Here is a 12,680-nt window from a genome sequence, read left to right as displayed (position 1 = left end):
ATAAACTAGTTTGCTATCCCAAATTCCTCAATATACCCCTACGTACGTGGTCCAATAAAAAAGGAAATGAAAAAACAAATTGAAAACCATTGACTATATCCTTCAGCTGGGTGCAGCTGTGGCTCTATAGATCCAAGCCACTCAACAACCTAGGAAAAGTCAGTCTTAGAGAAACCAAGTGTTTGGCCTTCCCTGATATACCTGCAATCACAGGTATTTTAAACAGAAAAGCTGAAACATCTTGAAAACAAGTATAACAGCAAAGCTGAAGCATCTTAAGAACAAGTATAACAGCTCTCAGTATACAAATGTCAAAAATGGATGCCAAGAATAGAATAGATCAGAACAGGTGTAGCACAAGTGACCAAAAAGCCTTGTTCCTCTCAAACTTAAAAACAGAAGCTTTACTGAACAAAGTGCATGCATTGCATTTAGCATACACGAAGACAGAAGCATTAAAGGCAGAAAAACCTTCTGCTGCTGGAAGAACAGCATGAAGAAAACAGATGTATTCAACTGCCTAACTGCAGTCAAGCCTCCCCTAGTTTCAAGGTAGTTTGTCCCACACATGGAACACTATTCTTGAAGAAAAAGCTGTCAGAAAAAAAGCAGCTGCTGCCATCTCGTGGGAGGCCTGAATCCTGGCAGCAAAGGGCTGGGTCCTGCTGCCCCTTGCCACTTACCGCTTGTAGGCTGAGTGGTCGTTCTTCACACTGCACTTCATATTTTTCAACTCATCCAGCACCGCAAACATGTTGATGAATTTGCCCAGTGTGATCAGATAGGCTTCAGACACAAAGTCCTTCCTTCTCTCAGCGTGGCACAAACGCCTCACCTCCCCACAAAACCGTTCAATTGCATTTCTCTAATGGGAGCAAAAGACAGAAAAACAAGGAGTAAAAGCCATGACATTCCCAGGAAAGAAGTTTCATCATGTACCTAGGTACAATGAAAAAGCTCCAGTGAAGCACAAAAATGTTTAAAGTATGCAAAACTAGCAAGGCATGAGTACAGGCTTTTCAGCTCCTCCTCTGTGTATCTGATGTGTACTGCAAGTGTCACCAGTGATTCTTGCCACCAAGCTTGCTTGACCCAAGAGCCAAGGTTCTTCTTTGCAGATAAAAGTAATTAAAAGTACAAATAAAAAAATAGGGCAATGCAAGAAGTAGTATTTTTTAAACTAAAAGGGGGTCAAATTAGATTGGCTATAAATCTTTTTACAGTGAGGGTGGTGAGGCACTGAAACAGGCTGCCCAGAAAAACTGTGGATACCCCATCCCTGGAAGTGTTCAAGGCCAGGCTAGATGGGGCACTGAGCAACCTGCTTTAATAAAAAATACCCCTTTTTCACTGCAGGGGGGTTGAATTATATGTTTTTAAGGTCCTTTTCAACTCAAACTATTCTGTGATTCTGTGAAGTTTAAAATCCCTCAGAAAAAAGGGATTTCATGTTCTTTAGTGAAGAAGTATATAGGAATTAAAAGGCAAATTATAGGAATCCTCCCTTCAAACAAACAAAAATCCACAGCACACTGTAAATGCCAGGTCTGTTAAGTCATCCTGGCACATGTTTATTTGAGGGCTTATTTCCAAGCAGGGCCACTTCAGATGGATTAGAAATACCAAAAAGACACAACTTCAAACATAAAAAGAAATCTGTTCTGACTTTAAAGCTCTAATCTGCTTGAATGAAAGAAGATTGAATGAAATGCAAAATTTCCTGTTGTCTTCCCCAACCGGGGGTCTTACTGAGTCCAACAATCTCCTACTTCCTGTGTGCTCGGCCTCACAGGCTCTAGCTGCACCATCTCTGAATAGTGCCTGGAAACATCCTCAGTCCATTGAAATAGATGGCAAGCTGCCAGGAGGGAGGAGAAGGCAAGACAGACTGCTATTCTCCAGCTCGGGTGGCTGGCAGGTCACAACAACTGGGTTAGCTTGCCTCAATTATGAATCTCCATAGCAATGTTGCACCTGCTGCTCTGCTGTCCAGACTTGTGGACCCCTCACTCCCCAGCAAATGGTTTTTGTGCTGAGATGTTTTTTTATACATGCGAAACACATTTCTACTTCCTTTCTTCCTAAAGTGACAGATCTCTGTCCCCATGTGCTGCCTAGGGACTATATGCAATTACATTTGATTTTATGCTGAAAGTCTTAACAGAGATTGACTCAAGTCTTTGAGACAGGCATTAAAAATTCTGCCCTTCTGTGAGAGAATATGGTGTGTTTTTTCTAACAAATAATGACTAGGCTCAGTACCTGAGAACACAATATGAAGTATACAAAGCAGGAATATAAAATTACAAGCCTACTGACAAATTTTGTTTTCATTCCTTTTACCTGAAAATACATAAAATTCATCAGTTTTGTGACTTCTGGCTCCAAAACTTCCACAGTTTTCTCATAAATTTCTACTCTGTTAGGCTGCTCGTTGCACTTGACCTGTGGATAATTAAAGAGGTTGTTATACTTGGAATTTTCCACAATAAAGCCTCAGCAACTAAGATCCTGAGCAAATGCAGTATCATCCTAAAGAGACAAACTTACAGACAAAAATTTCCAAGTTTGGTAATCTTATGCTAATCATCTAAGCTTAACTGAGTGTAAAAAAACCCAAAACAACCTAAGCTTTTCCTTCTACCTTACAGCAAGTAATTTAGTTGTCAAACACCTCTATAGGGTGTGCAGGGAGTAACCTTTCCACATTAAGCCACTTGCTCAAAATCATGCACTAAAATAGAGCCAGAACTGTAAATTAAAACAGATTACCTGACTTCCACTCTAAATATTTAAACCAGAGGATAAGCCTTCCTTGCATTTCAGTATAAAAATAATTGCATTACAAATCTTTAAAAAGGAAGGAGTCAACTCATGGAAGTAATTGTGTTCAGTTTTCTGATGCCTCTTAATATTCTTCCCACCCCACTCCTGTACAGCCACTCCCAGACACTTGAAGCTGACTTGTGCCCTATTCACAGTATGTTTTTTTTTCTATACAGAACAAGAATGCACTGTGTAGCTCTGGCCTTTAGAAAGTGGCTGTCTTGAAGCAGTAGTGTCTAGAAACTTCATGTTTGACCTGAACGTTAATTGTTACATGCTATGCTACCTGTTTTGAATTTAAGAATTAAACTGGGGAGTGGGAAGAGTCCATTCTCTTGACTGAAATGCTGACCTCAAGCAGATCCCACAATCAAAAGTTTTCCTTTTAAAACACAGTACCCCTACACTGCTCTTGATTCAAAAAGTAAGACTAACACAAACCCCATGAGGTATTGCTATAGATGCCTTATAAAAAAAATAAAGTCCAACTGCTCCCCAAGTGCTAAAAGACACTGTTCTATGGCATGCCCAGCTTAACAATGCAGGAACCAAAGTAGACTCCACTTTGGATCTCACTGACAAAGCTGTCTCTGTAAATCCATCCTAAAACAAGACAGAAGTTTTCACATTGCATTGACAGTAGAGTTTTCAACCATTACCTGGGGAATGGCTCTTGAGCAGCTTCTCCATGTATATAACATGATTGCATATTCCTGGCCTTCTTCTAGCATTTCGTTCTGTAGGGCAGACACTCAATACAATTAGGAATTGTAATACAAAAGGATTATATCCATGTGTCTTCTGTCAATTCCAAGCTTTTGTCCAAATGAACCTATTTCTCTTATCAGAATATATATACACAAACACATATGTATTGCATGCTGAATGATATATCATCAATTATTATCTCCCCACATTAGACTAGTTTATGTGTTGCTCTTTCTTCCCAAAACTAATGACACTATGATCCATAAGTATAAACAGAAATGCTGATCTTGGGGTGGGGGAGGGTGATGGGATTTATTCTTCTTTTTAAATTCAGGGAACCCAGGTAGAATGTTCAAGGATGAAAGAGTCAGCACATGCGAAGCAATTTTTTACCTGGCAAAGGAGAGGTGTACCAATATCCAAATAATCAAAACAGGTAAAGGAGTAATCATATAATTTTAAAAGTAGATTGATGTAAACATACATGATTTTCAGTAGCATGTAACCAGGTGCTTTATCTGCCCATTCCACCATTTGTGAACTGTACTCTAGAATTATAAGATGTAGTATTCCTAATTTTCCAAGAATACCATGAAAGAAGGGAACAATATTAGTTGCTAAAGAGGAAAGGCAATTATAAAAAATTTTAGAAGTGCGCTTGAAAAAAAAGAAAAGCCACACACTTTTTCATCTTATTTCCTCCTGGAAGTAGGTAATAGGTAACCTGTTTCCTGTGACCATAATTCTTTCAATGAACTGCAAGAAGACACATTCCTCTCCTTTTGTTCTATGTAATACAGATGTGTGTATCAAACATCTACTTACCATGCTAGAATGGACTGTAGCTTGCTCAATGTATCTTGCAATACCAGTGACAAATGCATTTCTGTCTTCAAAATTAGTGTTGAAGTTTGGCTGCAGAGAAAGGAAAACATGGAATTAAGTCTTCTGTAGCAGCATGTCTCCTATGAAGGAAAACTGAGAGCCTGGCATTTTCAGCCTGGAAAAGAGAAGGCTCTGGAAGACCTTATGGCAATGTCCAGGACCTAAAGGGGTCCTGCAATAAAGCTGGAGAAGAACTTTGTACAGGGGCATGTAGTGACAGGACAAATGGGAACAGATTCAAACTAAGTGTAGGTTTACATTAGGTATTAGCAAGAAATTATTGACTGTGAGGGTAGTGAGGCACTGGAACAGGTTGCTCAAAGAAGTTGTGGCTGACTCATCTTTGGAAATCTTCAAGGCCAGGCCAGCTAAGGCTTTGAGCAACCTGCTCTAGTGGAAAGTGTCCATGACAGAGGAGCTGGACTAAATGATCTTTGAAGTCCATTCCAACCCAAACCATTCTATGGTTCTATGAAAAGAATTTTTATACATATTGCCAATATGAACACAATTTGGTTTTGGGCAAAACATACTCTTTCTTAACAGCACTGGGAAATGTAAAAACCTTTTCCTATAATGAGAAAATACCTGGTAGAGAAGAGATGATGGTGGGGGCTCAATACACGGTTGCTGATCCGGCAATGGTAATTCCTCCAAGAGATCCACATTGGACAAGGCATCCTCCAAAGTTACTTGAGCAGTCATTTTGCACCTGGTTAGAAAATACATACATAAATGTAGATATGTAGATGTATACACATAGGTATAACTTTATATGTGTTACTATATACATGGTAAACAAATGAGTAACATGAAAGCTGGCAACTATTTATGTTGTGGAAAATGGGAAGTTTCCCTTCAACCAAAACAGAAGGGAAACAGTCAAACAGAAACCCAGTTGATTTTTAAATACAAGTTTAAATAAAACTTTTTAGACTAACATCCCTGTCCTTATTTTTGGAACTAAAGAAATGTTTCTCCTCCCCCACTACTGGACACCAGAAATACATCAAAAATAGAGTAAATGATGATTCTAAAGCTCAGTTTTGAGCCAATGTACTTTCAAAACTTCACATACTACAGCTTCTACAACCACGCCATCTTCAGGAGACCAGGCTGTCAAAAGGTGCCAGCAGTCTCCAGTCTTTCATGCCCTAGGACATCCAGTTCTGTTTTGGGTAGCAGATGATAGACTCCTCAGGGCCATGGCAATCTTTATTAACCTTTGACTGCTGCTGCTGCCTGGGGTTCTGAACCTAGAAGGGCAATGGGAAGAAATCTGGGCCATCTGTGACCAGTGACCAAGCACTGAAACAGGTTGCCCAGAGAAACTGTAGAGTCTCCTTCACTGGAACTTTTCAAGAACTGTCTGGCTGCAGTCCTGTGCTCCAGGATGATTGCTTCACCGGGGAGGCTGGACCAGGTGAGCTACTGTAGACCCTTCCAAACGTACCTGTCCTGTGATATTGTGAAAATTTAGGAAGAAAACATAGGATGGAACAACTCAGTCATCCACTTTTGTATAATGATTTACACATTCTCATCAGTGGAGTAAAAAAATTTTGATTTTTAAGGTAATATATCTAATCAGGATGTCTTATTTTTTGTGTTATTTTCCCTCATTTACCAGAGAAAAAACATATCTATGGTGCAAGGAGCAGCTGAGTACTGCTCTCAGCTCTAACCAGGAGGAAAGGAACACTGAGCACCTATATCCTAGAGGAACAGGACCCTGCTTGGCATGTGACACCCTCGTGGAGTTGCTCCATCCCCACATACAGGGAGGGTACAAGCAGATCCCAATGCAGCTTTGACAAAAACTCACTGCAAGATAGCTGGTATGGGCTGGTGATCCCACCACTCACTGAACTTTTACTGGCTGAGCAGAAACACCTCCTCACTTTCTTAATTATAGATTCCTGGAGAAAGATAGATCCACAGAAAGAGCAGTTTTACCTCCAAGGAAGGGCTCAGCTGGCAAAAAAAAACCCACCAAAAAACAGAAAAAAAAAAACACCAAAAAAAACCCAAAACAAAAACAAACAAACAAACAAAAAAAACCAGAACCAAAACCCAAACCCAAGGAGAGAAAACAACCAGGAGTGATTGATTACCTGTCTATCTCTAGAGACCAACCCTGCATACCAAGCCATTGCTGCAAAGCTATGGAGAGAGCTTGCCAACAACTTTATAAATAACAACCAACAGAAAAATTCATACATCTGTTTCTTCTTGAATGCCCAGCCCAAACCTTGCTCCCAGCCTGAGCATATCAGTTTTTCTTAAAGTAAATAAATAAACCAGTGTTCATATTGTGCAATTTGTGATCCTTGCCAGAAAAGGGATAAAGGACTGGACTGACAGGAGTGCTGGCTGGCAAACCTGTGCCAGGATGTTTGCCCAACACCTGCCTACACCCAGATCAAGCTCCAACAAAAGAACCACAATTATTCTCAAATTAGAGAATAGAATTATGCTCAAATTAGAGCAAAGAACATGGTGTCCTCCCTTCAATAAATCAACACATGCCAAAAAACTTGCCTATGGCTGGGCAAAAGTCCTGTGAGGAGGTCAGACTGAACAGTTTTACCCTAGAGAAAACTGAGCTGCCAAGTCTACAGATTAGTCTCTATCTATAGGCACTTTATAGATGAGTCTGAGTATCTAGATATCAAGCTTTAGCTATAAAAGAAAACATTAACTGAGAGGCTCCTCCCAACTTAAAACTTTTCATCCTCTTAGCCTCCCTGTCAAAATAGAAACACCCAGTGTGCAGCTGCTCTGGGATATGACAGGATGGGATCAATGGGCCCATAGCCCTCTCCCCAACTGGACAGGCAAATGGCCACAAAGCATTGGCTCCAAGAAAGCACAACAAAAATTGTTATAAAACCCATAGTGAAGAATGGCCAGCTGTTCTATACCAAAACCTACTGCAACTATCTATGTAAAGGGGAAGTGTCACTGCATGCAAGGTTAAGTATCACCACCCTCTCCCCAGTCCACACATCTTCCTTCTCCTCCTGAAACACGGTCCACCAATGACTTGGGCCCCTCCTGCTGAACAGAGCCACGTATTCACAAAATCCAAGCTCCTGACTTGTACCTCCTCAGCACTAGAAGTGAATATTCTGAAGATGTGGCCCGTACATCCCAATTCTGAAAGCACACCTGCATGCTTTTGTCCTCAATGTTTACAGATGCACAGGAGTATTCCTCCAGCATCAGCTATGTTCAGACTATAGGACATTAGACTTTCTGTGGACTTGTTTTTTAATACTTAGAAAACAATTTAAAACTAGAACCCAAAATCCCAGCTGACTTACACTGCCATCTGTTTAATAGCACAGGTTTGGGAAACGCTCACTAACAGGCCAGGGGCAGAAGTAAGAAACAAAAGCTTCCTGCTGCCCTCTGGGTTGTGACAAGACATACAGGAAGGAACATATTTTCAAGTCCATCGGCATGATTTCCCAAAGATCAGCATTTCTCAAAGCAGGAAAACAAAAGCCACTGGGCACAGACATTTGTAAATGCCTTCTGATTCTGAGGTTGCTCGCTGACATCTCCGCTTTGCGATTCTGCCAAAGGTATCCACATGCCCAGTGTTTGGTTGGCCAAGTTCAATGTCCCTGTTCCCCAGCCTTTGCACTCCAGTATCTAACAAGACATGAAAGAGGAAGCAGCTCCTTCCTGCCCAGTTTTGACACATTTGCAAATGTTGCAAGGGTGTGATGCACGTTTCCCCCCTGCCCCTCCAGAAGTGAGCAGAGGAGTTTTGACAACAGCAGTGGCAGGGTGACAGCTGGAACTGGCTCAGGGGTTTTCTCCCCTTCTTTATCTTTGTTGATAAACAAGTTCCAAAAGACAACAGCTGTTTCTCATGTACAATGATGAAGGGCTGGCAAAACTAGATTTTTTTTTTTTCCAGAAAAATTAATTTAAGAAAAGCTAAATTTCCCAAGACACAAACTTGGATAGGTTTGCCTCTTTAATAGTCATGAGCTTTTAACAGATTAAATTACTGGGCAGGAGAGCTAATATTTTAACAGATTCCTTTATGGCAGAGAACATAAGAAACTTCTAAGACATGCTTTAAAAAAAGTTTGATTAGGATTTTACATAAATGAGAACAGACTAAAATACTGTAGTCATAGTCATCATTATAGTTATATGAGGACATTTATCCAAACTGAGAATTTTTTTCATACTAAATTCCTACAAAGCTGTATTTTCAGTTCTGTACCCACATGAGATTTCCCAGGGCAGCTTTTCTCGGGCAGAAGACATGTAAGCATTACTTCTGAAGTAATATTTTTCGTTTTGGTATCTTTGGATCATGACCCATCCTTAAAGTACTAAAGTAAAAATGCATGAACAAGAACATGTTTTCCTGGTTGTACACAATTTAATTAGTGAACATTCAACATTCATGGTCTGACATTCTCCCTTGAGGAGAGAGAATCACATACACCAGCAAGATATTTTGCTAAATGCTGGTGTTTGATGAGCACACACAACTTCCTAAGCAGGAAAGAGCAATGCCTATGCCAGTTCTCAGCTCCTTTTTCTGGATTTCAAAGCAAGAAAATCCCTGTTTAAAAAGATCTTCAGCCTCACAGTACCAAGTCCCACCATGTCCAAGGGTCAAGAGATATCAATCCCAGGGTTTGGGTTTTTTTTAGAATGTTAGTGAAAGGCCACAGACTAGCTTAAACTAGGATATCCTGTTTTTCTTCATTTCTGAAGGAGATGAACACCACATGGGCCTGACCTGCTCAGAACAGCTTGTGCTGTAGAGAAGTGCACTGAGCTGTCTCTCACATTCTGTCCATGTGAAAAATCAAGCCAAAAAAAGGAAGCTCCTCTAGCATTGTTTACATTTTGATTTAACTTCAGAACCAGATTATTATTGAAAATGTTCACAAAAAAAAGAGTTGGCAACCTTTTTTAAACATCATAATTTTGCACCATTGCTCTCAGCCCTGCAACTGCATGTAAGCAGTGCCCTGCTAACAACAATTGATTTGATATCTAGAGGAGATGATTGTCAGTCCTAGTAGAGATACCATTTCCACATCTTCATCCTTACAGAATAATGTCTAAGTCTTTGCAGAAGGTCTATATTCTTAATTCCAAGCACATCAGAAAACAGCCAGTATGCATCTCTCAGCCATGCTCTTTTGGGCCTCCTGAAACTTCAGATTATTTGTAAGAAAATATGAACAGGAACAAATTATGGGGAAAAAATTTTTGAACAAAAAAAAATAATTAAAACTGACAAGAAGAAATAGTAAGAACTACAGAAGATAAGGACTGAGAAATCAGATAATACAGCATTAATTTCAGAATCACTGTGAGAGAAAGAGAGAAAGGATTGCTGTAACTATTCCGTTCTCAAACTTAGAGGTAAAAAAATCCCCCAAATACTAGAGAGCTAAGTAACAAGCTTTGAAGCTTTCTTTCAGTGATAGAGTTAAGCAGGACTCAGCCTATTAATAGCTAAAACAGGAAAAAATATGCTTGATGATACAAGACAGCTCTTATACATGTTCAGTAGGAGTGCATAGAATCCAACAGATATAACTCGTAGCTAGCAACCAAGTTATATAAATGTAGGTAAGGCAAATGAACTTAGATAACTGTACCCTTACTGAGATCTTCTTATAAGTGCAGAAATTACCACACAGTTCCTCTTTAGCCTATGGCCAGGACTTCCCAGAAATGTCCTCTAATGGTCTTATGAAATTATCCAGCTGAGTTTCAAACAGACATTGATTCCCAACATAAAAATTCTATCTCAAATAACTAGATTTGATGATATCTAGTTACTGGTGAAAAATAAAGCCCTTCACCACAAAAGTTACCAGATGCAATGTTACGACTGCGTTAGACAAGGTAGGGAGATGATGAGGTTGGTATCATGCTACCACAAAACATTTCAAAAAACCCGAAAGGTACACTGAGTGTCTTGAAAATACATACGGAAAGAATGGAAAGTCCTTGGAGAATACCAGTACATATGCCATTTAAATTACTTGCAAACTGTCATTATCACCTGTACTATGATTGTCAAGTGAACATTCCCACAGAAGTCTGATAAACAGTATAATTCAGTCCTTTAGCTGTAAAAATAAAGGCAGAAAATATCAAGCTACTGTGAAAGCCAACTTCAGAAGATATAGATACAGCAAGCAGAGGCATTTACTTTATGACAATTCTTACTTTACTTTATGGAAGTTGAAGTAACAATGTTAAACTTCCCTGACATAAACAAAAATAATTAAAATCTAAATCCCACAACTGACAGGCACTTTTTTTCCTTTGCATCACTTACTCAAAGGTTTCACACCCTGAGGACATGCTCACTTTGAAATCTCTAAGGATTTATCCTCACACATCCATCAGAGCAGTACCACAGCAGGCTTCCCTCTTCAAGCACGGTGGATTGCAGCAGGTAATAACCTGGAAACAGATTTCCAGGTGTTTTTTGCTGTCAGCTCCTTACAGTACACCTCCTAGGATATTGCTGCATACTGGAAAGATCAGACAGTGACCACAACTGTGCCTATTGCAATTCTTGCTTTACTTTATGGAAGTTGGAGTTAAAATGTTAAACTTCCCTGAAACAAAAATAATTAACATCTAAATCCCACAGCTGACGAGAGCTTTTTTTCTGCAGTGACAGTAGAGTAAACCCCTCCTGAAGTCCTGTACTCTTTGGAGCAGCTCTGCTACTGTCTCTTGACAGACCCTCTCCCTCCTTACCCCAAAAGCCACATCCATCCCAGCACCTCTGACAGCACCTGGCCAGGCATGTGGGAAGAGCCAAGTGTGCAAAGATTTGAGCCACTGCTGAATCTCGGGTGAGAAGAGTCAGAGGAATATCAGCATTGATCTTATCTCACCATTCTTGATACCATGCTATACACTATACTAGTACCTTAAACACCTCTGGGAAAAAAAAAAAAAAAAATTGTTCTCCACATATTTAACTTTATTTAACCAAAAGCTCACAGAAATCTGAGTTTAAACGTAGGATGCATGGATTCAAAATGCAGATAGTTACACTTTTAACAGCCTGAACCAGTCCAGGAAAAACACATCCTATAGTCATCAAACTGCAGGGCAAGTTCCCAGCCTGGAGAGGCGAGTTTGGGGCCCCTGGTCACAAAGGGTTGGATCAGCAGCTCTGGGCTGCAGCTGGCAGCCTGGGCCTCGCACCGTGCTCTGAGCTGGGGTCAGCACAGCCTGACCCACTCAAGCACAGTTTCTCTCTCTTTCCCCACGGCAGGAGAAGTGACCACAGAACACTCAGAGGTCTCTGAATGGGATGAGCAGATGTGCTCAGCACACCCCACCTCCAGCTGCGCCCAGCACAGTGCAAGCCCTGGACACCAGCAGATAAAACAATGCAAATCCAGCAGCACATGCAGATATTAGCTCGAGAATGCAGCCCAAGGAAGCAGAGGTGTTTTGGGACATCAAGGGAATTGGTTTTGATTATGTAACCCAAAAATCTCTCCAAGACTGGAATTTAAAGCGGCAAAAAAATTATTTCATATTAAAAATATGGAGAGGCATCATGCCAAAGAGTGAGTTAATTAAGGTGGAGTTTCAATGACAAAGAATTGCTGGACTGCAGAAATTTTTTTATATTTTCTGACTTTGCAGAATGAAAATATTGTTTCATTTGACTGAAAAATGATTTTGGGAGGGGATGCCCCATGTCTTTTTTCAGTCCACTGGACACATTTGTTTTTAAATAGATGCATTTGATCTCCAAGTGCTTGTACATGTTCCCAGGCTCAAAATAAGACAAAGAGGAAGTATGTCTACACTTTGAACAGCAACTTCCTTTGACATTCTTTCCCAAGTCTGCAAAAGCAGAATCTTTGCATCTTAAATTAAAATATAGTACCATGGCTACTGAAGATTAAAATTGCTGTGCAATCCATTAATTGAAATATGTATCCACATGAGTGGCTCTGCCTAAAATAAACTATTATATATGAATATAAATATTAATAAACAATTTAAATGCCTTTTGTATAAATAAATCAAAGTTTACCCTACTTAAAAAGACAGAATTCTGTGATGAAAATCAGGAAAATGTTATGTACTGCAGTTAAAGAGGGAGAAGCATATTATTCACAAAAAAAAAAAAAAAAAAAAAGAGCAGCAAAGATATTCACAGTCCACACACTGAAGCACTGAAGGAAAGAAATTCAAATGAATATATATTTAAAAAGATGATTGAC

At 39.9% G+C, this 12,680-nt stretch overlaps 1 protein-coding gene across 3 annotated transcripts in view; it reads right to left on the bottom strand.

Annotated features, from left to right (window-relative positions):
• The window catches only part of CYFIP1 (cytoplasmic FMR1 interacting protein 1), a 74,840-nt gene that overhangs the window by 52,263 nt on the left and 9,897 nt on the right, over window positions 1-12,680 (bottom strand). For all 3 annotated transcript variants that reach the window (XM_021546665.4, XM_021546663.4, XM_021546664.4), the window contains exons 2-6: window positions 5,008-5,131; window positions 4,360-4,449; window positions 3,486-3,563; window positions 2,344-2,445; window positions 684-865 (exon numbers count right to left, since the gene is read on the bottom strand). In XM_021546665.4, the coding sequence (XP_021402340.1) occupies window positions 684-865; window positions 2,344-2,445; window positions 3,486-3,563; window positions 4,360-4,449; window positions 5,008-5,124 (569 nt within the window). In that variant the 5' untranslated portion in view covers window positions 5,125-5,131. The remainder of the gene's footprint in view (window positions 1-683; window positions 866-2,343; window positions 2,446-3,485; window positions 3,564-4,359; window positions 4,450-5,007; window positions 5,132-12,680) is intronic.

Source organism: Lonchura striata, chromosome 1 (genome assembly GCF_050655825.1).
Source record: "Lonchura striata isolate lonStrDom1 chromosome 1, ASM5065582v1, whole genome shotgun sequence".
In the NCBI taxonomy this organism is placed as follows: Eukaryota; Metazoa; Chordata; class Aves; order Passeriformes; family Estrildidae; genus Lonchura; species Lonchura striata.
The sequence above is the reverse complement of the archived record's forward strand: the minus strand, read 5'-3'. Positions and strand labels throughout refer to the sequence as shown.